General features: G+C 41.0%; 1 protein-coding gene across 1 annotated transcript in view; it reads right to left on the bottom strand.

Annotated features, from left to right (window-relative positions):
- Positions 1–24,871, bottom strand: part of CA10 (carbonic anhydrase 10) — a 509,505-nt gene that overhangs the window by 283,412 nt on the left and 201,222 nt on the right. The window contains exon 4 of the mRNA XM_023585208.2: positions 100–242. Coding sequence (XP_023440976.1) covers positions 100–242 — 143 coding nt within the window. The remainder of the gene's footprint in view (positions 1–99; positions 243–24,871) is intronic.

Raw genomic sequence — 24,871 nt, 5'->3', positions numbered from 1 at the left:
AGACAAACTTGCCACAGCTATTGAGGGCTGGAGGATTAGCTTTCAAAATCAGCATCTCTCCCTCCTTAACTTCACAGCAAAAGCAACATGGCTGCTTACCTTCCGGCCCCCAGTGTTGATGCGAAGGGGTGTCAGAAACGGGTCGAAGATCATGTGACTGGTCTCTATGTTGACTGGTGACTGCCGTTTCCCCACAGAGCAAAGATTCCAAGCTGAGTTCACCAATCCCCAGAATGAAGGAACTAGAAACAAGAAGACATTGTAGAATTTTGTTGGGGTGGAAGGTTGGGGAAGCAATGTAGAAGGAACTATGATACAAAAACTGAAAATCAAGGTTTTGCAAAAAAGAGACTTCTAGTGGTCTCTACCCACAAAGAGCCCTGGGGTGATTTAACAGCCTGAATCTTGGTCACTTTCTCTAAATTCTACAGTCATATTCTCTTAAGGTGAGATTTTCTTCCAGACCATATATCCTGTGGCCTTTTTGATGAGTACAGATGGCACTAATGCTTTATTGGGAAGATAGCATAGTTCAGCTACATAATCTGTGTAAAATGTCTGACTATATCAAATATTCAGCAATTTCTGAGTTGATGGTCTGGTTTCCCATTTGGCAGGAATAATGTGAGAATCAACCTTGTTCTATCTAGAAGTTATTTGAAGCTTTTCAAAGAAATGAGCATTCAACATGTATAAGATATTAGTCTGTGAGTCATCAAGACAAAACTAAGAGAGTGAATTATTTTTACATCCCCTAGTCAGTAACAAACAGGAGCTTGGCAACTTGACTTTGTCTTTGTTTAGGCCAACAGTGTGTCATTAACCTAAAGTACAGTAGCTGAAGAACATGTTCATTTGCTGGGCAGAATGAATGTCATTTAGTGCTGTGTGCAAATATCCAAAGCAAAACCATCTACTCATTTTTAGTATCAAATAAAAACATCTACTTGAATAAATTTCATGTCAATTTCCAGTCATATTCTCTTCTACTTAATAAAGTTAGCAGGGTTTGGGGCAGCCAACCAACTAATTTTATGAAGATTAGTCTTTTCCCACCCATTGTAGTATATTTCCACTGACATCTTGAATCCATGTGTCCTCCACACACCTCTGAGGATATATGGCCATTTATTCATTCGTCCACTGTAATGTGTACAGGGAGGAAGACAGATAAGCACAAGAACAATTACCACTCTAGGAATAAGGTAAGTCAAGAGCATTGCAGGATAAAGATGAGGGGCACCCAACCCTGCAGTGGAGGGAGCGGGTGGCAGGGATGATTCCTGGAGAACATGAACCTTACAATCAAGTCACAACACTGTCTAGTGTACCTGTCCTCTGGGGAACTCCAGGCAACTTTGATACAGTCTCTAAATTACAGCAGTTATCATTCCTCCCATTTCATGGATGGAGAAAACTAGGCAAGAGAAGAGTCTGGCAAACTCTTGAGAAACTCTATAAGAGACCCATAATTCAGGAGAACTGGACTAGGAGGTACTTTTAGCCACATCTAAATCTAAATTCTATGATCCTATTATTTGTTACAGACACTGTTGGGTGGAAATGGAAGAAGGACTAAAAAGTTCCTCGGATTCCTAGAAGAATGCTTTGGCACCAAAAGAAGATGGGCCTTATAGTGAAATATGACAAATACCTAACTTGGTTCAACTCATGCCAATAAACCTCTCATGACTCCATCCCCTCTGGTTTAAAGGGTTTGAATGGATCCTCCAGCTATAATTTTCCAAATGGCTGCAATGTATAGACAATTACAGTAGTAGAAAGAGTAGGGGGTGGAATGGGAGGAAGGGTATTAGGAGGCACTTTTATATCATGATTCCTTGTCTCATTTCTCCTCCTTGTTGATGGTAAGCTGTCATTGCAAGTTCCTCAGCATCATGAGGAGGCACGTGCTAGCAAAACTACAATATTTAAGGAAGTTTGAGCATTAAGAACGCACTTTAAAAAATCTAAACTTCTTCTTTCCCTAAACTGCTCTTTTTTAAAATCACTGACTTAATCCTATGCTTCTATCCTTTCAGGTTTATCAGGAAAATAAAGCCTCTATAGGACATGCTCCGATCCCTCTTCATCAGTGTTGCCCCTAAATGTGCCAAGTGTGAGGATGCCAGTGATACAGTCATGGCACCCTCGCAAGTTAGCTCTGTGACCTTAGACAACTCATTTATCCCTTGGGCTTTGGCTGGTCTCTGTGGCTCCTGTGATAGGCAGAATAAGGAAATAATGACCCGCCTCCCTGACCCCCAAAAAAGATATCCATGTACTAATACCCAGAACCTGTGAACTGGTAAAAGGGATTTTGCAGATGTGATTACATTAAGGACCCTGAGATGTGGAGATTATCCTGGCTTATTTAGGTGGCCCCAGTGTAACCACCAGGGCCCTTATAAGAGGGAGGCAGAATGTCAAAGTCAGAGAGAGCATGTACAGTTGGAAACAGAGGTCAGAGAGGAGAGGAGATGTTAAGATGCTGACTTTGAAGACGGAGGAAGTGGCCATGAGCCAAGGAATTCAGGCAGCCTCTAGAAGATGGAAAAGCAAAGCAATGGGATTCTCTCTAGAATCTCCAGAAGGAATACAGGCCTGCCGACACCTTGATTTTAGGGTCATGAGATTCATTTCAGACTTCTGACTTTCAGAAATGTGTAACAGAAAATTTGTGTTGTTTTAAGCCACTAAAGTTGCGATAAGTTGTTACCCTGGCAAATAGGAAAACTAATTAGCTTTAAAACTCTGTGAGTCAATAATCTCTTTGACAATCAAAACATCTATGAGGTCTGGGGGAGGCATCTCTGGGAGGCAGCTGCATGATAAATGTAGTTACAGCTGGTGCACATTACATTTCCTCTACTCCCATGAAAATCATTAATGAAAATTTGTCCAGCCCCATAAATATATTGCAAGACTGCCATTACACAGGGACACAGGCAGGCAGTTGCTGCAGCACTTCACTAATAAACTTCATACCAGAAAAGTCTCCTACAAAAAACATAAACAGCAAAAACTTTATGCGAACATCTGCCTTTGCTTTTATTGGGCATGGGATGCTTTATGACAAAAGAGTTTTGGGGTTTTATATCCCCATTCACTATCAAGGCCTCTGTGTGGTTCTAACTACTTGCTCAGCCAATTGAGGAACAATCCAAAAACATTCTCCCCTACTCAGCTGTTTTCTTCAGCAGCTCCATTCCTGAAGGGATAACTAAGCTTATTCATGACTGGATTGCTGATTATAAACCAGTTATAAACCAATAGCCTTAGGAGCCACCTAAATACATACATGGAATTTAGAGGCAAAGTCAGCAGCCCAGGGTCACACAGCCAGGTAGAAGCAGAAAAAGAACCAGAACCCAGGTCTCCAGATTTGCAGTCCTAATAGGCTTCCACTGCTTGAAACCCTTTCCTGCCAAGCAGACGCCAAGCAAGAACAGATTATTGTAAGCCAGGGAGTTTGACAGTAAATTGTTTATATAGCCATTATGAGGATTTTGCTACTGTCTCTATTTTGATAAATCAAATGCAGCATGAGCATGTGTTTTTTCTGTCAAAATAAATCAAGTGCAAAGGTTCAAATCGAACTATTTAGAAAGTCAACTCTCCAAAATAAGGTTAAGATTCTATAAAAGCCCTACATAGATGGGGTAAGGTAGACAGAATGGTCTGGGAACAAAAAAGCCTTCAGTTCAGGCTAGAAAAGATGTGTTCAGGTCACATCTGTTGGGTCCTGAGACCTGGTGGGAATGACTGTTCATGAGGAACTACTTCAGGGACAGCTGGACCAGGCAAGGCTTTAGTCCAGATAGAAACACTTGGTTTCAAGTGTTGGGACAATAATAAGGTGTTGAAGCAAGTCCTGGGACCTCAGGTAAGAAATGGTCCAGGCAAAGGTCTGCAAATGCAGTTTAACCTGGGATATAGGAAAATGCTCTAGCATGAAGGCTGCGAAAACAGGAGGCTGTTGCGTGTCCACACTTAATAGGCCACAGGAATGAGCTGGCTGACTTTATGTGCAGAGTAGGGCTAGAGAGAACTAGCTTCAAGAGTCTAAATAAGAAACTGTCTCTCTGGCTTTGCCCAGAGCTCTCAGTTCTCCCCAAGGTCTGAACTTAACTATTTGCCATATTGTCAATCCTTCAGGTTTACTGGCACTCCATGTCCCCCTGCAAGGAAAGGTGGGGCTATAGAATGCTGTGCTTCTATTTCTAACTTTAGAGTCTCACTAATGAATTATTTTTTTCTCTTAGTGTCCATGGCTATCCCGGCCTGTAAATCAGATTTTAAACTTTCATATTCATATTTTAAAACATCCATTATTATGATTTTCTACCTTGACTAATGGAACTTATTCTTCAGAAAAAAAAATGTAAATGTAATAAAGCAAAATGAAGTGAGAATCACTCTAACAAATTGAAGGACAATTGGTCTGAAGATGTTTGAATTCCATCATTCCTGGCATCTTTTCCCTACAACTTTCTAATTTACATGTAAACTAGAACATACAAGAGACCTGAATAGTTTTGCAAATTAATTTTCACAGAGCCTAAATAAACAATGGAATTTTCCTGCTGTTTCATAGCTTTGACATCTTGCCAAAACACTTCCCCATGGCAATCCTACCATTCTACTATAAAACACAAATCCCAAACAGCCTATTTGCTCGGGGTCCAGTAAGCAATGAAAGATACTTGGGGACTGTGAATTCAGCTGCTTAAAATCTGGGCCTTGGCAAACCCAAAGCATAATCTATCAGCTGCATGTTCAAAACCAATGAAACAAAAAGTTCAAGTTAGTTTATTAATGCAGCTTGGCAGTCTAGGTTCAAAATGAACAAAGTTCTCACCAAAGCACGACATGGCCAGGAGAGCAAGGAATTACTGGAATCAAGGAGGATATTGAGAGTAAAGATTTGTCTTGATGACCTTTTTTTCCTAGATAAAAAGGGTGTCCAAGGCAGAGGAGGAGAGCAGATCTTGAGGACTGAAGAGCTTGATGAGTTCAAGGAAATGTGAGGAAGCCAGCTGACTTGAGCTTGATGGATCAGGTGAAGGAAAAAGTGAGATGAGATGAGATTGGCTAGATAGATCAGGGCCAGTTGATTCAGGAAACTGCAGGCCATGGGAGGAGTTTGCATTTTACTCCAATACTCCAAATATAAGAGGATACCATTGAGAGTTTGGGCAAGGGGCATGGTCTGATTTATGAATGACCATCTGCTTTGGCTGAAATATAGCCAAGAATGTGCTTGATTATCCTTGGCATAGTTTGAATGGAGAAATAATTGGTTCCCAAGTAACAGTTGGACACACAGAGATTTAAGTGAATTTAATCCTATTGCTTTGAGTGTTTTTAAATTCTACCTCAAAGGCAGAAGAACTAATTGAATGTTTTAAAAACTATTGTCTTCAACATATGTGCCTATAAAATACATTTTCCTAGCATCCAACTAGTTGTAATTTGAAGGAAGGAATATTTTCATGAAGAAACTGTGCTAAGGCAATCTTTTCTCTCTTTCAAGCAATAGACTAAGTCCCCAACTTTTCAGCCAAAGGAAAGTAAATGGAAGTTGGAAAAACGTATACTGGCATAAAACATATCTTCAGTGAGAATTTAATCCTACAAATAAAGCCTTCCATGTCCATACAACAAATTCTACCTTGGGATTACTTTGGCTGACTAATACAGGTAATCCTTCCTAGTAAAGGGGATATTTGAGTTCAGTGTGAATGGAGGTTGCAAGACATGATACTGGAAATGAGTTAAAAGACAAAAGTTTTTCCTCATGCAGAGAGATATTCTAACCCTAACATCTGAGATGAATTATCACTGGAATTTGAATTACTATTGTCCTAGGAGTATTTAAACCTTTGGCTCTTCTGATGTCTCTGACTTTGAGTTACTACTATATAAAGAGGAAATCACAGGCTACCATACCCTCACCATAGAACCTTGAGCAAGTGGCTCAATTTCTATAGCCTTAGCCTATCTGTGAAATGGGGTGATGGCTATGTCTAGAGTTGTTGGGAAGATTGAAAATATGTCAATAAAAGATCTGGCCTAATGCTGGTCCTAAGATAAGTATTAAGTAAATGCTCAAGGAGTTGAGGGAGGGGCTGCTGGGGAACAGCCTGGCCACAGCACTGTGGGTCTACCTCTGTAGCATTCCTGGGGCAGAGAGAAAAACGTGAAGGATCTAGGTAGCAGAGGAAGGCGAGGTAGCTTTCAGATGCCCACACAACTCATTCTGGTTTGAGAGCAGGCAGCAGTCTAAGTCATAGGACCAGCCACTTCATTTCATACTTCTAATGAGCCATGTGTAATTATTTCTCATCCGTCTCGATGAATGGAGGGAGTGGTCAGTGATATGGATCATTAAATATGGCATTCCAAGGGAAAATCACTTTAATTTGACCTTTGGAAGCTGTTGGTTACTTGTTGGTACAGCAGATTCAGCCTCCTTTTTGTGATTGTTTCCCATGTGTGACTAACTCACATCCCTGAGAGCACATCAATTGAGGGTAAAGAGAAATGATGGGGGCAGTTTTCATTTGTTAGTCACTCACCATTTAATAGGCTCTGTGCTATGAACTTGACATGCCTTATCTTGCTAAATCCTCCCCACAATTCTATGAAATAATATTGTCATGATTTGACAGAAAAGAAAAATAAGACTCAAAAAGATTAAGCGACTTCCTCAAAGTGCTTAGCCAGGAAGTGATGGGGACTAGAATTTGAGATCAGTTTCTTTAAAAAAACAACAAATACAGAAGGTATTATGAGTGTGGTAACATGTCAGACAACTCATAGATTGTATAACACAAGAGGTAGTCGTTCTTTTCTCCTTCCTTCCAGAGTTGCCCTTGAGGTAACCAGTGTGAACAGTTTATTAGGAATCATGCAGCATCTTTCGTTATGATCATACAAACACACACAAACACGCATACACAGTTAGAGATGATCTTTTTACAAAAACACATTTCAAGTAACAATATGCCATAAATGCCCCCCGATGACAACTAAATCCATTCATTAACTTGTAAGCCACAGAGCATTCATTGTTAGAATGTACATTAATTTTCTCAACCTGAAGCACATTAAGGATGTTCCTATCTTATTTTGCCATTAAAATCAGTGCTGCAACAAACATCTTCAAACCTATACCTTTATACACTGGTATTTTCATTTCAGTAAGAAAGATTCCTAAATGCAGTGTTGTTGTGTCAAGGTTATGTAAATGCTTTATTTTTACAGATGCTGCCAGGTTACTTTAAAAGATACTGGAAGTGCTAATGAAAATTAACAGACCTATCAGTTATGTAGAAATGTGTCCATTTCTCCATAAGCACTGGATGCTCTTTTTTTTTTTAGCAATCTAACAGGGAAAATGATACTTGATTGTTTTTATTTGCATTTCCTAATTGCTGCTGAGGTTGAGTATCTTCATATACGCTCATTGGCTATTTGTGTTGCTCTTGTGATCATACTCTTCACACATTTTTCCAGTGTTTCCATATCAATTTTAGCTGTCTTTGAATAGTAGGAGTATTAACCCTTTCTTGTGTGCTGTAAATATTTCTCCTACACCGTTATCTACCTTTTAGTCTCCTTTTTGCTATTTCACTATATAGAAATTTTTCATTATTATAAGGTCAAATTTAATGATCTTTTTCTTCATAAGCTTTCTGGGTTCCCTGTCTTGTTTAAAATAGTACTGCCAACCTCAAGGCATGTAGTATTTCCAAAATGCTTAAAAAATATTTTTATTGTTATACTTCTAAAATTTGTTTTTAAATATATATGAGAATAATATTTGTATATGCTATCAGACAGGGGTCTAAGATTTTCCCAGAAAGTGAATTATGCCGGCATTGTTTATTAAATATAATGTCTTTCCCCACCAAATTAAGTGCCACTTTTACCACATATTCTTCCCACATATATTGGATTTGCTCTGATCTTTTTAGGCTGTTCCACTCAACTATCTGTATATTCTCCTGTCAGTGCCTTGTTGTTTTGAATATAGTAACATTTATATGAATGATAAGATCAGTCTTCTTGGTAAAAAAGCCTGCCCTTTTCCCATGCTACCACTATGGGACCATAAAACATCTGACCTCCCAGGAAACTTCTTGGATTAGTGTCCTAGTAACCCTACACAGTTGTAGCATCCCTGGGGTGGAGATGTAAGTCAAGAGCATTAGAGATTATCTGGCACATCGTTACATCTTCAGGTAGCTATGTATTTGAATCATGCATAGTAGAAAGGTCAGTGCTTGCCCCTTTCCTCCAAAAACACTCAAGGGAAGCAGGACTCTTAGAGCCTTTGCTTCTAATGTAAAAGGCACTCAGACACACTCCAGAGCAGAGGCGTTGGCAGGCAGCCAGTGTGATGGAAATGCCATGGTATATGGGGCCAGTAGGACAGGGTTCAGTTCCAGGTTCTCCTAATATTAGTCACATTCATTGAGTACCTACCACGTGCTGGGCACTGTATCAAGTACTTTCTATACATTAACTCATTTAATTGTTTCGGAGGTAGGACTTCTTATTCCTATTCTTACAGGATAGCATAGAAATGTGAGGCATAGAGACGTTAAATAAGCTGCCCCAGTCACAAAATTGGCAAGTGTTGGAAGTCAGGATTGAGAACTCAGGCTGGCTCCAGATGACCTGCTCGTAACTCCCACCCCTCAGGCTGCTCCCACCCATTCCTCAGCCGGACTAAATTGCTACCATGAATTCCTCCTCAATATTTTGCTTTCTCAGAATGAAGGCTGGTAAATTAGGATGACTTATTATTGGGAACCCACAAGATGGCATAAAACCTGGTCAGGTTTATGTATGCATTAAGCTCTGTGTGTATGTCTTGGATTTAAGGTTTAGACTAACAATTGTGTTAAGCATTGCCAGATTACATTTGGATGGCAATTTTTCTTGCCCCATGTAATTACTGGTGCTTGAGATAAAATCTGAAACTAGTATATTGAAGCTGGGAATTGAAACCACACAGAGAAAAACATCTCAATGCATGTCAATAAACCAGTCCATTAATTATTTCCATCTACTCAGCTCAAAAGAAAATGGCCAGGCTGATGGCTCTGGATAACCACAAGATCTACTTGAAATTCTTAAAAAGGTTGTATTTTCTTGGCTTCAAGAAGCACATGTCAGTAATGCAGAAGCCAGTGGGGGCATAAGAATCAAACACCAGGTAAAAAAATACAGGCATGGAAAGTGGATGATCTCTTGGAGCATCTGGAAATTCTGAAAATTCACCCAACAGGTAACTATTCTTTATGAATTCAAACATCAGGGAAACACTTAAAATCATGCAAAATATATCTTGGAATACAATGTCCTATTTTGAAGTATGCTAACATTACCCTCTCCTTTTCTCTTCCTTTCACTCTCTCTGAAAGGATATGTGAAATTATCCCCCTACAGAAATGTCAGAGACAGGCAAATGTGGAAAGGTAAAATGCTACTGTCAAGCTCAGCTGCCCAGATGTTGGGAGAGATCAGCTGAGCCTAGCATTACAGCCCATTCCAGCTGTGAGTATCTCAGCCTTTTGCAACTTCCCACCGTGTTCACATTTGTGTAATCCTACAGAAGCCTCCAACTGCTCCAGTTCATCTTGAGTTTGATGTGTTGGAGGCCATTTTATTGTTTGCAAAAATAACAAGACTCAGTTAAGTTCATGATACATCAGGAGAAATCTGCATGCCACCACTGAGTCTTGAAGCTTACATACAATAGAGTCAGTCACTAAACAGGGAAGAAAAATAGAAAATAATCTGTTGAGTTTTTCCCTATTTTGTACTAGGATGGATTATACACTAAGTCTGCATTGTATTTGCTATTGAGATCCTAGATTTAAGTTCTATAATGTAGGGACTTCACCAATAACATTTAGTGTCTCCTCTTTACTTTCATATTTGACTTTTGCATCACTTTTAGCCAGGTGGGAAAACTTGCAGCCATCTCCTTATTGTAGATCTCTATCATCCCCAATATCTTATTAACACTCAAAACCTAGATGATTTCTTTGCTTTGAAATCTTCCTTATCCAACCCATTTACCACTATCCTGTAACTTAGTTTCTGTAATAATTTTTTAAATAAGTTCTTCTGCTCTAGGGTCAATTCTACTGGAAACTGGGATAGATCCATGGTCTACACAGAATTTAGTGTAGACCTAGAGGTCAGGATCAGGTTACTCTAGATCTGTGTTCCCTTGTAACCCTAGAGCTCTGATTTGATGCCAGCATTATATTGCCAGTTCCCATGCCAATGCTTGGCACATGGTAGGCACTCAACAACAATATATTGAGAGGATGGATGGATGGACTGATGGTATGGCAGTTTGAGATTATTTATGAATTCCAAAAAGAGAGATTATGTTTGTAAACTGGTCTGTTCTTCTGGGTGTGATCACCTTTGACAGTATTAGATTCAGCTGAGAAGTCTTTGATTAAATTTTGTTAAGATTAGGGCTTTGATTCGACCAAGTCAGTAGGGTATGACTCAGGGTTGGGTCCCTGCTCCCGTGATGGGCTGATATAAACGGACACTCATTTAAGAAGACATACAGGGGAAGCAGATTTGGCTCAACAGATAGAGTATCTGCCTACCACATGGGAGGTCCAGGGTTCAAACCCAGGGCCTCTTGACCGCGTGACGAGCTGGCCCATGTGCAGTGCTGATGTGTGCAAGGAGAGTTGTGCCACGCAGGGGTGTCCCCTGCGTAGGGGAACCCCATGTGTAAGGAGTGCGCCCTGTAAGGAGAGCCACTCAGCGCGAAAAAAGTGCAGCCTGCCCAGAAATGGCGCCGCACACATGGAGAGTTGATGCGGCAAGATGATGCAACAAAAAGAGACACAGATTCCCAGTGCCACTGATAAGAAAACAGGAGGACACAGAAGAACACACAGCGAATGGACACAGAGAGCCGACAACTGTGGGGGGGGGGGTGGTGAACAGGGAAGGGGAGAGAAAGAAAAAATCTTTGGAAAAAAAAAAAAGACATACAGTAAGAGAAAGAGCTTCAAAGACACAGAAGAGGAAAGAACTTGGTCATTTCTGTCCTTGTAACTGTAGGCTTTTATCCCCAGTAAATACCCTTTATAAAAGCCAACAGATTTCTGGTACTTTGCATCAGTATCCTTTTTGCTGACTAACACGGCTGGATTGCTAAATGAGGGCAGGCCCATGTTGTCTGCTCTGCACACTATTCTCGCCACCCTCCCTTTCCTGCCCCCCATTACTCCTTCTATCCTCCACTCTTTCCAATGGAGTAACATGCTGGCCCCTGTGGTCCTCAGGTTCTCCTCTATCCTTGCACTCACATTACATTGTAATTTTGAACATATCTGTCTCCCTTCTTAGACTGGACATTTCTTGAAAAGAGATTTCCATCTCTAACTCACCACTAAGTGTAGTGCACAGAACATAGTAGATTAAAAGACAATGTTTAAATAAATACAGGGGTACAAATTAAGCAAAGTCTGATACACACTAGCGGAAGAAGATAAGGTGAAGGTCGGGAGTGGGGAGAACTGGCATTTTATTGACTCTCTACTTTGTGCCAGGCCCAATGTTAGGCATTTACTTAGGATTTTTATTTAACATTTGGTCACTCTCTGCAAGTAAAGTGGAAGATAACATTCGATCCCAAGGACACAGTGTTGTTTATCCCAGTTGATTAAACGACTCACTCCTTTAGCGTGGACTTCACATAGTATCTTCCTTCCAAAAAGTATGGTATGGAAATTGGGAGAAAAAAAAACCCTGTAACTTCCTAGTGGAGAAATCTAGCAAACATTAACTCAGCCAGGTGATAAAGGTCAACATCAACAGTGTGATAGTTCATGCTGAGAGTATGTAGCCTTGATATGATGTGATGAAAATTGTACTTTATTCTCTGCCATCTTCCTTCCCCAAACCCAGAACCCCAATCTAATCACAAGAAAAACATCAAACAGATTCCAATATGCTACAACCTGACTAGGATTCCTCAAAACTGTCACAGCTAAGAGGAGCCTAAGAAGACATGAAAACTAAATGCAATATGGTATTCTGGATGTATCCTGGAACAGAAAAAAAAAGGAAAGGATGAAAACTAAGGAAATCTGAATACCGTATGGACCTCTGTTAATAATAATACTGTACCAGTATCGATTCATTATTTGTAGCCATATATGTGCCACACTAATATAAGAGGCATTACATTAGAGAGTGTAATGTAATAGGAGGAACTGGATAAGGGATATATGGGGCCTCTTTATACTATCTACTCAATTTTTCTGTAAATCTAAAATTGCCCTAAAATATAAAGCTTATTTTTTTTAAAAGTATGGCCTTCAGGCAGACACTTGACCTATCCTTGTAGAAATCATGAAAGATGGAATGGAGGCTGCATTGACTGATCATACTGGAAAAAGAAAAAGTCAAATGCCATTGGAGACCCTGACATTGGTCAAAGTAATTTTTTAAAAAGAAGTTGTGTTGTATGTATGTATGTATGTATGTATGTATGTATGTATATATGTATTTATCTTCCCTTCTCCCTCCACTGCCCCGCAGGTGGTGCTGTCTGTGTCCATTCACTGTGTGATCTTCTGTATCTATTTCTCTTTTTTTATTTTTTCTTCTCATCTTTTTCCTCTAGGATTAACTGGGTTCAATCCTGGGGACATCTGATGTGGAGAGAGGTTCCCTGTCAATTGTGCCACATCAGTTCCTGGTCTCTGCTGCACTTCACCTTGACTCTCCCCTTCATCTCTCTTGTGTTGCATCACCATCTTGCTGTGTGACTCACTTGAGGAGGCACTGGCTCACTGCACAGGCACTCACCATGTGGGTACTTGCATGGGCACTCGGCTCACCACATGGGTATTCGGCTCACTGTGGGGGGACCCACATGGGTACTTGGCCTGCCACGCAGGCACTTGGCTCATTGCATGGGCACTCAGCTCACTGTGCGGGTGTACTTTCTCTTCTTCTTTTTCACCAGGAGTTTCCAGGGATCGAACCCGGGCCCTCCCATATGGAAGGCAGAGGCCTTATCAGCACTTGAACCACATCTGCTTCCCATTAGAATATAAAATGATACCTGTTCTGATATTTCTATTTCATTCTTTGGAAGGTATTTCTCTTTTTCAAACTGCACTGTACAAATATTTGACAACAAATAAAAGTAAAACTGTTGTGTAAACTGTTCCTTCTTAATGATCTAGTTACATTACAATATCTTGCAAACAAACAGCACTAGACTTTGTCAGTTGGGTCTCTGTATTTCAGCACAATTTTGCTCTCCTGGTAGGATAACAACTAAAGGTCATGTACTAAATACAAAGAATATATCTTTCTTATAATGTGTGCACAGATAGTATGAACACTGATTCTTTTCCTTTATTGTTGGTTAAAAATGTGACATGCTTAATGGTGTTTAACTATGGTGGCTTGAAGCTGTATGGACTCCAGAAAATCATGTTCTTAAAGCTAATCCACTCCTGTGGGTGTGAACCTCTTTTAAGTAGGATGCTTGATTAGGTTCCTTCAGTTAAAGTGTGACCCAGTGTGGGTCTTAAGCCTTTCACTGGAGTCCTATATAAGCAGGATGAATGCAGAGAGAAAACCAAAGAAACAAGAAGCTGAAAGCAACAAAACCCGGAAGAGAAGGGAAAAACCAGCAGATGCCACCATTTGTCTTGCCATGTGACAGAGGAGTCCGGAATCACTGGCAGCCAGTCTTTGGGAAGAAAGCATCACATTGATGCTGCCTGAATTGGATATTTTCAGGTCCTCAAAACTGTAAGCTTGTGGGCTAATAAATTCCCATTGTTAAAAGCAGCTTAGCAAACTAAAACATTAAAAAACCATATTCCAACTTGCAGTCTCCCTAGTAGGTCACTGGCAGCCCAGCAAAAGAAATTTGTGCTGATCCAAGCTAAGGCTTCTTTTAGAGACTGATTCAGCTTAGAAGACTCTCTCAAATCAATGACTCGGGACATTAAAGTTCAACATCATCTCTTTGAAATAGCAAGAATCTGAAGTTTCCTCAATACAGTTGGCAGCTCCCTGGGCTTGAACTGCCCTGAGGAAATACCAGTTCCTGGTGACAAAAGATTAAAAGAGCATTTGAATTTTAAAGGCCAAGAAGCCTAGGAAAGCCAGCAAAGGCTGCTCAGAAATGTAATCAGCAGTGAACACATCTTTACCAGTTTCCCCTGATAGAAGTCTGAGCTTCATCTGCAGTTACTCCCAAGGTAGACCTGTCCTGCCCTTCTGCCTCTGTTTAGGTGTTGGGAAATCTGGCTAAACCAGCAAAGTCCTCACTTTACCAATACCTTTATAAAACATGGTTTATGTTTTCAAAGTATTCAGGTTCGGCTACTCCCTGACATAGTACACCATGATTTCATTTACAAGTTGGCAGTTCAAACCACCCCCCCACCACTGCAGGCTGACTCACCAAACATGAGAATGCAATTCCTCCTCTCTCAGAGGCAGGCGGCATTTTAATTTCTCTTTCATTCACTAGAAAAGCAGGAAGGAAAACTCATATCTAGAAGCAATCAGAAGTGATGGTAATATGGGCTATGGGTTGGAGGCTCTTCATCCCTTCATAGATAACCTAGCTGTGACTTTTGGGTGTGGGACGGTAAGAGGCTGCAGTCCTGCCCTTGGTGACCATGGCAACGACTCTAGTCCCAGGAAACAGTTTAACAATGCAAAGTCTATAAACTTTAAATATTCAGGGAAAATACAAACCAAATGTGCTAAAAGCTTATCTAGAAAGTATAAAGTCCATGCTAAAAGCTCACCTAGGATGTGGAAGATATATGCTAATTCAAGCCTATTGAGAACTGAAACAAAAGGACCATTTGGCCTTTCCTCTCTGTATAAAAGGGACTCAAAAATCTTGTTTGGGGCTCAGGTTCCAAACAGAAAGCTCCCAGAGTCCGGCCGGCCATCAATAAACCATTTTTCCTTCTCAAAATCATTCCTGAGTCCTGGCCTTTCTATATGCAAATAATTGAACCTCTCACAAATTCTACAACAGTGGATTACCGATAGCCAAAAACAAATAACAATGGAGCCTTAGTGTAGTGATGAAGCATTAATTTGGGGGCATAGCAAGAAGCTATGAGCACAGACAACTCTCCATTTATATTGGTTCAATGAGGAAATAGGGAGTGGATTAATGTCTGAAGAAATCTGGAAGATGGGAAATATGGTTAAATGGTTAAAAGTCTTGGTAGGATATCCTAAGTAGAGAGTTGGCCTAATGGTTGAGTTCGTTTGCATAATTTATATTTATTAGGTGCTAACTCCATTCTAGGCCCTATTCTAAGTGTTTACACATGCATGAACTCATTTAATCCTCTCAACAGTCCTATGATATGGTATAATTACTATCTCCATTTTAGTTGAGGAAACTGAGGCATGGGGAGATTAAAGCAAACTGCCCAAAGTTTTGCAGATGATAAGTGGTTGAGCCAGGCTTTAAAGTTTGGATCCACAGCCTGTGTCTCTTCACCACTATGTAATCCGACCTCACCTCATGTAGCAGTTTGATATAGTTACAAATTCCAAAAATAGATATTGGATTATGTTTGTAAACTGGTCTGTACCTGGGCATGATTAAGTTATGATTAGGGCTTTGATTGGACCATGTCAGTAGGGTGTTGAGTCCCTAATCCTCGGTGGGTGTGGACTCATGGATAAAAGGCATGGCAAAGGACAGAGTTGGAGTTTTGATGTTGGAGTTTGATGCTGAAGTCTTAAGCTTGAGTCCTGGGAAATAAGTACACTGAGTAAAGAGAAGCAAGAACCGGGAAGAGAGGCAACCTGAGCCCGGAGAGATGCAAGACCCGGGAAGAGAGGTACCCATGAAGCCTGAACCCTGGCAGATGCTGGCAGCCATCCTGTTCCAATATGTGAAAATAGACTTTGGTGAGGTAAGTAACTTATGTTTTATGGCCTGGTATCTGTAAGCTCCTACTCCAAATAAATACCCTTATAAAAACCAACCAATTTCCAGTATTTTGCATCAGCATCCCTTGGGCTAATATACCTTGGTTCATGATTTTTAAGGCTACACAACAATAAAATGGGGGGCTTGAGAGAGGAGCTGTTTGTGGCCCCACACTAGAGATTCTGAAAAATAGAGAAGGTCCCACAGATTTGCATTATTAACAAGCTGTCCAGGTGTTTCCAATGCAGGTTGTCCCTAGACCTTAAGAAAAAATAGTTAATGCAATTGATATTGATTGGGGAAAAGCAGGTTTTCTAGATTCACAGATCAGCAATGTGACCTTAACAGTGACAAATCTAAGGAGAAAAAATATATCACTGACTAGTCTAAAAGGAAGTCTGAAGCAGAAAAGTAAACTTTCACATTGGGATTCCTCTTCTAACTCAAGCAAGCCACTCAGAAAGGTGTTCTTTGCTGGGGGACAGGAATATTTCACAAGGACTTACAATGGCCTGGAGGCAATAACCATCAATTTTATCAGCCTTCTTTTGTTTTAATTCCTGGTTCACCAAACAACCCTCAGATAAAAATTCTCAAGTGTCCTAATGCCAGGAAGTAAATAAGAGAGTGTAGACAGGAATAGACCTGATACTGGGAAGGGATTCCCCAATTTCCCTGATAAAAATAAGCAGTCATCATGGTTTATTCATCACTCCATGCTATTTCAGTAAGCACCAATCAGCCCTAGGGGCATGATAATCTGTGGTCATACTCAGGATATCCAGTTTCTGGATTCCAGATCCTATGCAACAGACACTGGGCCAAGGGGCTTTAACCAGTAGGTGGCCCTGCTATAGGCACTGCCAGCAAACTGACCCCACCCTATGTCTGCAGCAGATTGTCCCCACCTCACTGGAAAAATGTCCCTATTCACGGTTATTTTAGATGCCAAAAGCTGCATTTAAAAATCAAAAACGATGTGGGTACAAAGATGTTAACCAGAACACAACTGATAATAATGAACCATCAAAAACAACCTAAATGTGCAAAGATAATAGAATTGTTTAATACATTGGGTACATTCACATAAAGAATATTTGTGTAGTCATTTACACAAATTTTAACTATATCACAAGTTTTTACCTGGAATGTGCTTTCAAAGTAAAAAACAATGTGCGGTGGTGGAAAAATAACCAAAATGTGACAGGCACATTTATCTCTACATGATGGGTATGTCTAATGTGTCCATATGTTTCAAGCTTTCCTTTCACAATCTAAAAAGACAAAAATAAGTAACATTGCTTAGTTGGGCCAAATTTTAACCCTCCAGAGAATTATATTCTGTGAATCAGATTAAGTTTCCATCGCATCTCTTTTAATTAGCAGGGGATCGAAAACAGAAAGGCAGCCTTGCCTGTCTGCACCCACTTCCCAAATTTCTGGGTCAACTAGTTTGATCTGGGTATACCCAAGAAATAAAATGCAGGTGCTAAACCCTCCACTTGCAGGAAAGGGGAGGAGACAGGTGGTTATCTTTTGCAATTGCCAAAGGGGAGACATGGAAAACCTCAATACACTGAGCAAGAATTCTTCGCTTTCATCCTGTTCTGGTACAAAGAAGTTAACAGGAATTTTGTTAATTGGCTTGTTTTCATTCTAATTAGCTAAGAAATCTATGCCAATCTCAGTTGCTGATTGATGTTTAAAAGGGATTGTTTTCTGTGCCAGGAGGTCTGGGTCCTGAGGCTCACAGCATGAGCTTCCCTGGGGAGTGGCAACTCCATAAGGCAAGGGGTGAGTGGGTCTGTGGCACGGCTTTCCTGTCTCTTTGAAGAGAAAGTGAAACTGATGACACACACTTGACCTTCTCATGCATTACTGACTTCAGCTGAAGTAGAAAGGAACTCATTTTCTCAGCTGGGAACAGAAGACACAGTGGGCTAAGGCTCCTGTGCCATGTGGGTCGAGGGGCCTTCAGGAAGGTGCGAGTTAAGCTTGCCAAAGCTGAGTCTGCTCCTTGGTTTCCTGCACCAGTTAGTTCTGCCACTTAACACAGGGATTAGCAATCTCATTTTCTTGGATTGTCATCAAAGGATCTGAATAAAACCCCTTAAGAGAGCTAGCCTGCTGCAAAATTTTGAAGTTTTCCACATCTTTCCACCTGCCTTTTAAGCCCGGTCCCCCTAGTTCCCTTACCAGGGAGGCTGTGCTTCCCTTTCTTGCACCACCTCAGTCTATTTCTCCTTTCTCCACAGTAGACACTACATGCATCACAACATACAAGTGGGCACTTATGACCAGGCACATGCAAACACTTGTGCTAGATCAGAAATTCAGGCCAGATAAGGATCTTCCCAAAGCATGCTAACAGGATGGTAGGGAAAGTAAAAACCAACCAAACAAACAAACAAAAAAGAAGAACCCAAAAGAGACAAAGGGGAATAGCTAGTGTGCAAACAAGAACTGACCTACCTCAAGACCAACTGGCAAAGTCCCAAGTTCCAGCCCATCGTCACTACAGAAAATGAGAGGGCTCAGAGTAAAGCAATGAGAAGAACCCACAATTAACAAAAAAGACTTTGTTCTCTTCCATGTCTCCTGCCTTTTAACCTACTGCCTAATCTAAAATAATCAGTCAGTAAGAGGTCTTACATTTCCAGTTTCTCGCTGCTTCCCTTTCCCTGCTCTAACTCTTCCTATTGATCAGATATTCCCATCTCCAGTGATCAAGAACTTTCAATGGCTTCTCACTGCCACCAAGTAGACAAGGCCCTCCCCTGTCTGGTAGCAGCCCACCTTTGGGACTTACCTCCCACTGCTCCAACCAAATGGGAACTCTGCCGTTTCCAGGGCTTTTCCTTCTCTATGCCTTCTTCATACTGTGTGTACTGCCTGACACATCTACTTGTTAAATTTCTACTCATTCCCCATGGCCAGACTCAAGTACCCTTTGCTTTAGGAGCCTTCTTCCATGCCCTGTCTACGTCATTTAGTAGTACTCTCCCCTTTCTCTGAAATTCTGTTCTTATCCAGTGTCTCTCTTATGCTACTTCTTAAGATATTTCTTGTAATAATGGCAGAAACCACCTGTGATGGTCAATTCCAGAGCTGATGGTCAACCTGCCTAGGTGATGGTGTCCAGGTGTTTGGTCAAGCACTGGCCTGCTGGTTACTGTGAAGGTGATCAGTTGATTTCCATCTACTGTCAACAAAGGAGATGCCCTCAGCAATGTGGGGAGTCTCCTCATCCAGTCAACTGGAGGTTTTAAAAGCCAGAAGGGAGGATTTCAAAGGTCAGAAGAATTTTTTTCCCCTCAAATCAGCATTGGCTCTTGCCAGAATTTCCAGGCAGCCAGCTTCCCCTGGGGAATTTGGATTAAGCACTTCACCAACAGCATTTTTAGAATTTCAAGCTTGCAGCCTGCCTGTAAGTTCAGACTTGCCAGCCCATGGTTGTGTGAGCCAGTTCCTTATTCTCTCGTTTTTTGCTACTCTGGGAACCCTAATATATCATCTTTTTAAATTCTAATATTCCTTCCAGCTTACAGCATGGTGATGGAATCGCAACGATCAGCTGTTCAATTGTTCAGTGAATGAGTGAGGAATAAATTATTGAGGAATCCTGACCACACCACACTGACGGATCTTTCTCTTCTTGCTTACTCATTGTTGTGCTCATATACGCACACATACACTCACACATTTCTATCCACGAGAAAACTCAGATATCTTAATTGAAAAATAAAAGACTGATAAGCAGAGGAATAAAAAAACAGTGCAAAAATTTTTAAAAAGATTAAGCTACCTTTCTCTTAAACAAGAAAGATCTTTCCTACTCAGCTTTTAGAATATTTTACTTAAATATTTCTGAATATAGAATCTACCTTTGTTCCACAGGGATCTTCATGCTCTTTTCAAGGTGCAAAATTTTGATTTTATGATGCATCATCATGTGGGAAGGGAAAAAAACAACTTTGTCCAAACATTCTGGGCTACTTTTATCCGTGCTATGGTGAAAGAATGGAGGAAACATCTCAGGGTGCCTCAGTGTGCTGACTTGGAGGGCCTCTCTCAAGTCGACGGAAGTTCACCTACCTGAGGTTTGTAAACAGAACATTTGTTCCTGTTGGTATAGACATTACCTTGCAGGACTCTTCGCAGACTTCATTAGTGCTGTGCAAATATTCCTATTCAATCGTATGGGCCCATTATACTCAGGGAAATTATTCTCCCAGCAAACAGACACATGTTTAACTTCACTTAATATGACACTTTAGTATGAATTCTTAATGTGACACGGGGATGCCTTTTTGGAGCTAGAGTAAAATCGTGCGTGCCAAGTTGTGGTTTTTTGTTTTTATAACAGTGCAGCACTTTGTTCTGTGGATTAAGTCATTGCCTCTTCCTGACTAAAAACTTTCTGCTTCTCTTGGCAATGTCATTTTGCAGAATTCACAGCACCCTTAGCACACCTTGTTGATCATGAGACAAAGCAGAAGATGCTGTGATGACATTTATCAGCCTCTCTGAGAATTTTCAAACACACCCACTGGCAAATCTCTACAAAATAACAGCAGAGCACTTTGTTTCAATTATAAGATTCTGCTCCCAGGAAAATTCCAAAGATATTAGGAAGGCTTAAGAAATTCAAGGAAAAACAGCAGAGTAGGATAAGATCAAACCTGCATATGTAGATTTATTCTTGGTAGCTTTGACTTATAGGAAACAGATCCATCTTCTGTGTGCTAGCTGCTCTCAGAGATAATTTTCCTTCAGAGACCAGGAAACTGGGCTAGACCTGAGTTTATACTCGGTGGAATTTCCTTTTAATGCTGGGGTTTAGCAAACGATACCACCACCACCTGCCTAAGCTTCTCTCAGCTTCAAACCCTTCCTCACACACTCTGCCTTGAGACGCTGGTGCTGGCCCTCTAGAAGCATATTTCTCCTTCATTAGCTTCTATGAGCTCTGCCCATAGGGAAATCTGGAGGGAAACTGGAAGGCTGAAGGACTCACTCCTTCCTATTTATCCCCATTCCTTTCGACATTAGTCCAATGGGTCTTCACCCTTGGTTCTGATGGAGGCTATGGAGGGGAGGGGGTGGCTGCTGTTCATCTCTTCATAGATAACCTGAGCTGTATGTGTCCTGAGCTATGCAAATGGGACAGTGAGAACTGCAGCCCTGCCCCTGGTAAACATGACAATAACTCCAGTCCCGGAAAAACAGTTTAGCAATGCAAACTCTATAAACTTTAAATATTCAGGGAAAATACAGAACAAACGTGTTAAAAGCTTACGCAGAACGTATGAAGTTCATGCTAAAAGCTTACCTAGGATGTGGAAGATATATGTTAATTCAAGCTTATTGAGCGCTGAAACAAAGAACCATTTGGCCCTTCCTCTTTATAAAAAGAACTCGAAAATTGGATTTTAAACGAGAAGCTCCAAGCCCGGCCAGTAGTAAATAAATCTTTTTTTCCTTCCCAAAATTATTCCTGAGTCCTGGCCTTTCTATACACAAATAATTGAACCTCTCTTGACTTCTACAACAGTTCCAGTGGTCATCCTTGGTTTCACTTTGCAGATTTTCTCTCCTTCACACCCAGAACCAGCTTTGTTGCCCTCCCCACCCCAGAAGATCCCACCACCACCAGCTGGCACTGGGTGCTGTTTTGCTGGTACCCTCCTCCAAGATAGAAGCCCCTAGCAGCAGTCAAACAGAGCCTTGTCTGGGTCCCCAGTTCTGATGAGTTCCTCCTATAAGCTTCTTAACTCTAGTACTGAGGTAAGTTGGCCAGGGAAATGGGGAGAAGATGAGCCACAACATGTATGACAGACAACATGGCCAACAGACAACATGGCCGACAGACAACATGGCACAAGACCCCACTGAGACCTTGAGTTTAACCTCCCCTTGGCCCCAGATATTCCAAACAGTCCTCACCATTGGCCCCCACCACTAGTGGGATAGCCAGTAACAGTTGGGGTCCCTCCCCTTAGCATTAGCAATGGGAGGGGTAATCAATAGTTTAATAAAGCTGACTGCACAAACCAGATTGCTCTCTCTGCCTGGAGAAGCCCACACCAAATCTCGGTGTATATTTCTGTCCTCCTCTCCCATTTCTCAGCAAGTTCTGTTCTTTTCCCCCATTTCTCAATAAATTCTTTTTACTGGCCCAACTAAATGGGTCTGTTCTTAAATTCTTTTAAGCAACATAGCCAAGACCCTAGAGGAGTCCAATACTTGCCTGCCTGTCTTCAGTACCACTCTCTTCTCTTGTTCTGCCAGCCCTGAGGTAGTAGCTGCTTCCTTCGAAGACCTCTGGGATATTGCTCTGGTCCACTTTCTTCCTTTTCTAGCCCTCTAACACCTGATGAAATGATTGTTTCATATTAAATTATCTCTGTTGAAATAATGGTATGCTTTCTGTTTTCTGGACTGGACCCTAATGGATATAACTTATTATTTGTAATGGAGTTATGAGGACTTTTGCTGTATTGTTGATATTATGTTTGTGTTTTAGAAGGTATATACATGTGCTAAAAGGGTATGGATAATTTGCATTTGTTAAAAAGAACAAGACAGATCAGTATTACTGCCCTGAAAAATTCCTATGATACACCAAGTGATAAAAGCAAGTACTCTTATAAATAGGAAGCACTTGTTTAATAATCAGAGAAAAAGAAAACAAATTATTCAGAATTTAATAACAGGCCACTGTTATCTCTAAGACAGTACTTTATTATCTTTCTTAATATAACTCTGTTAAAATATCTTTAGTATTTATAACCAGGCCAGTATGATTTTTCATCCAATATTTAGCTTGCATTAATTTTAAAACAATTAAGATATACTTTCTGATTTTTCATCAGAATTTGAAGTAGAAAACATTTATATATGCATAATTTATATGTTACTGTAGCTCAAATTTAACTTTTTAGCTAAATATAGCTAAAAATTCACATTGAAGTCCATAACTTGGAAGAATTAACAAAAAAGCTAATTATGGTTTCATTTACACTTCTGTTTTCACCCATCCATGAAGTAACTTTATCACCTGTGTCTCTGCCTTCACTAAAGCCATAATACCCCTTAGAAAGCTGAGGGTTTCTCTATCTGCATATATTTTTGAGACTTCTACATCTTATTTCTCTGTCACAGTTTCCACTTAGAGTTATCTGGGTTAGTCACCAAGGCACAGATAACATGGTGGCCTATGAATGGCCAAGATTCCTGAATCCAGAGAACATTATTTTACTGTTTAAGCAAAATGGAAGTCCTTCTTAAAAGAGCTGACCTTAAACACCTGATAAAGCAGGAGGGTGCGTGATATAGGGAAGCAAGCACTGAACAGAACTCTAGGAGACCAGAGTGTGATCTGTGGCAAGTCAATCTGTAGTAATGGGCACCAGTGGACTAATAGAGCTTGGCCACCTCTCAGCCTGCCCTTATATATAAAATCATTTAACTACAGCTTCTTAAAGCAACTCACCCTAAGGCAGTGGTTGCTAAAATTTTGGATAGCATAGCTCAAAGAGTGAATAAAAGGTTCAGTGTGCAACTCTCACATATGAATATTTATTCATAAATCACACATGCACAGCACGGTGTTGGGAGCAGTCAATACGAGTATACACTGAGTTCAGCAATGCCGGCAACATGGCCACCAGAGCAGAGCCCACTTCCTTGTTCTTCTCCCTCCCTGCTCCTTTGTTCTCCGTTTCCCGACACTGCCCAGACTGATAAGATAGTGCGCAGGCGCAAGACATGAAACTGAAGTCTGCCTTCTACCTCAGCAACAGAAATAGCCAATCCCTAGCTTCCACCTCCACCCACCGCCCTTCCCCTTCCCAAGAGTATATATGTGTCAATAAAATTCGCAGCTTGATCAGAACACTGTCTTGCTGTCATTCTTCCTGTCTCTTGTCCCACCATTCTTTCTCGGCAGGTTTCGAGCCCTCGTTGCCGTCCCGCGGGCCGGGGCAGCACGGTACTAATTATTTTTAGTATTCCGTTTCCTCTAAAGCATTGACTATCAGCCACCACCTTGTTCACTAGCCTCATCTCTCCATACTCTTCTCTTCTTCAGTTGTAGCCACACCTGCCTTGGCTTCCTTTCTGATTCCTAACCTTGCCAAGCACACTTCCATCTCGTGGTCTTTGGAGTTGATGCTTGTTCTTCAGGTAGCCAGTTGGTTCACACCTCACCTGCTTCAGGTCTTTGTTCAAATGTCACTGTCTCAGAAGGTCTTCCCTGGCTGCCTATTTAAAATTAAAATCCTTCTCTTGTGTTGCTCCTTGTCCTCTTTCTCCCCATTTCTGCTTTATTTTCCTCCACAGTACTTGTGCTCCATTTACCCTGCAGATATCCTCCTCCCCCTTCTCCACCCCTTTCTGTGTCCCAGGAGGCTGACTCTTATGGAATACATCACCTGGCCCTTTGGCTTCCAACTGGGCTTGGCCAATACGAGGCACCAGCAGTGAACTGGAGGGCTAGAGGAAAGAGAAGCCCGGAGGTTGATTCCCTCCACAAATTTCTGTGTGGACTGGAAATGACTCTTTTCCTCTGCCAAAGTCTTACCTCCTGTTGGATGTTGTCTTCTCCTACATCCACAGCTGCCTCTCTCTTGATTTGGGTAATGGCTCCTTCCCTTAGGGAGAATAGTGGCCTATGACTGAAAGCCCCCGGGACCCCTGGGGTACCTGACATTTCCTAGTTGATTTTGCTGATCTCTGCCTAGACTCATTAAAGAACTCTTAAATTTTTTTGAGAGTACCATCTATTTCTTCCAGGACGCTGGCCATAGAGCACTTATCACCATTAATTATACCATGTATTTATATTGATAGTCTGTATCCTTCTATTAGAAT

This window comes from Dasypus novemcinctus, chromosome 21, assembly GCF_030445035.2.
Source record: "Dasypus novemcinctus isolate mDasNov1 chromosome 21, mDasNov1.1.hap2, whole genome shotgun sequence".
In the NCBI taxonomy this organism is placed as follows: Eukaryota; Metazoa; Chordata; class Mammalia; order Cingulata; family Dasypodidae; genus Dasypus; species Dasypus novemcinctus.
The sequence above is the reverse complement of the archived record's forward strand: the minus strand, read 5'-3'. Positions and strand labels throughout refer to the sequence as shown.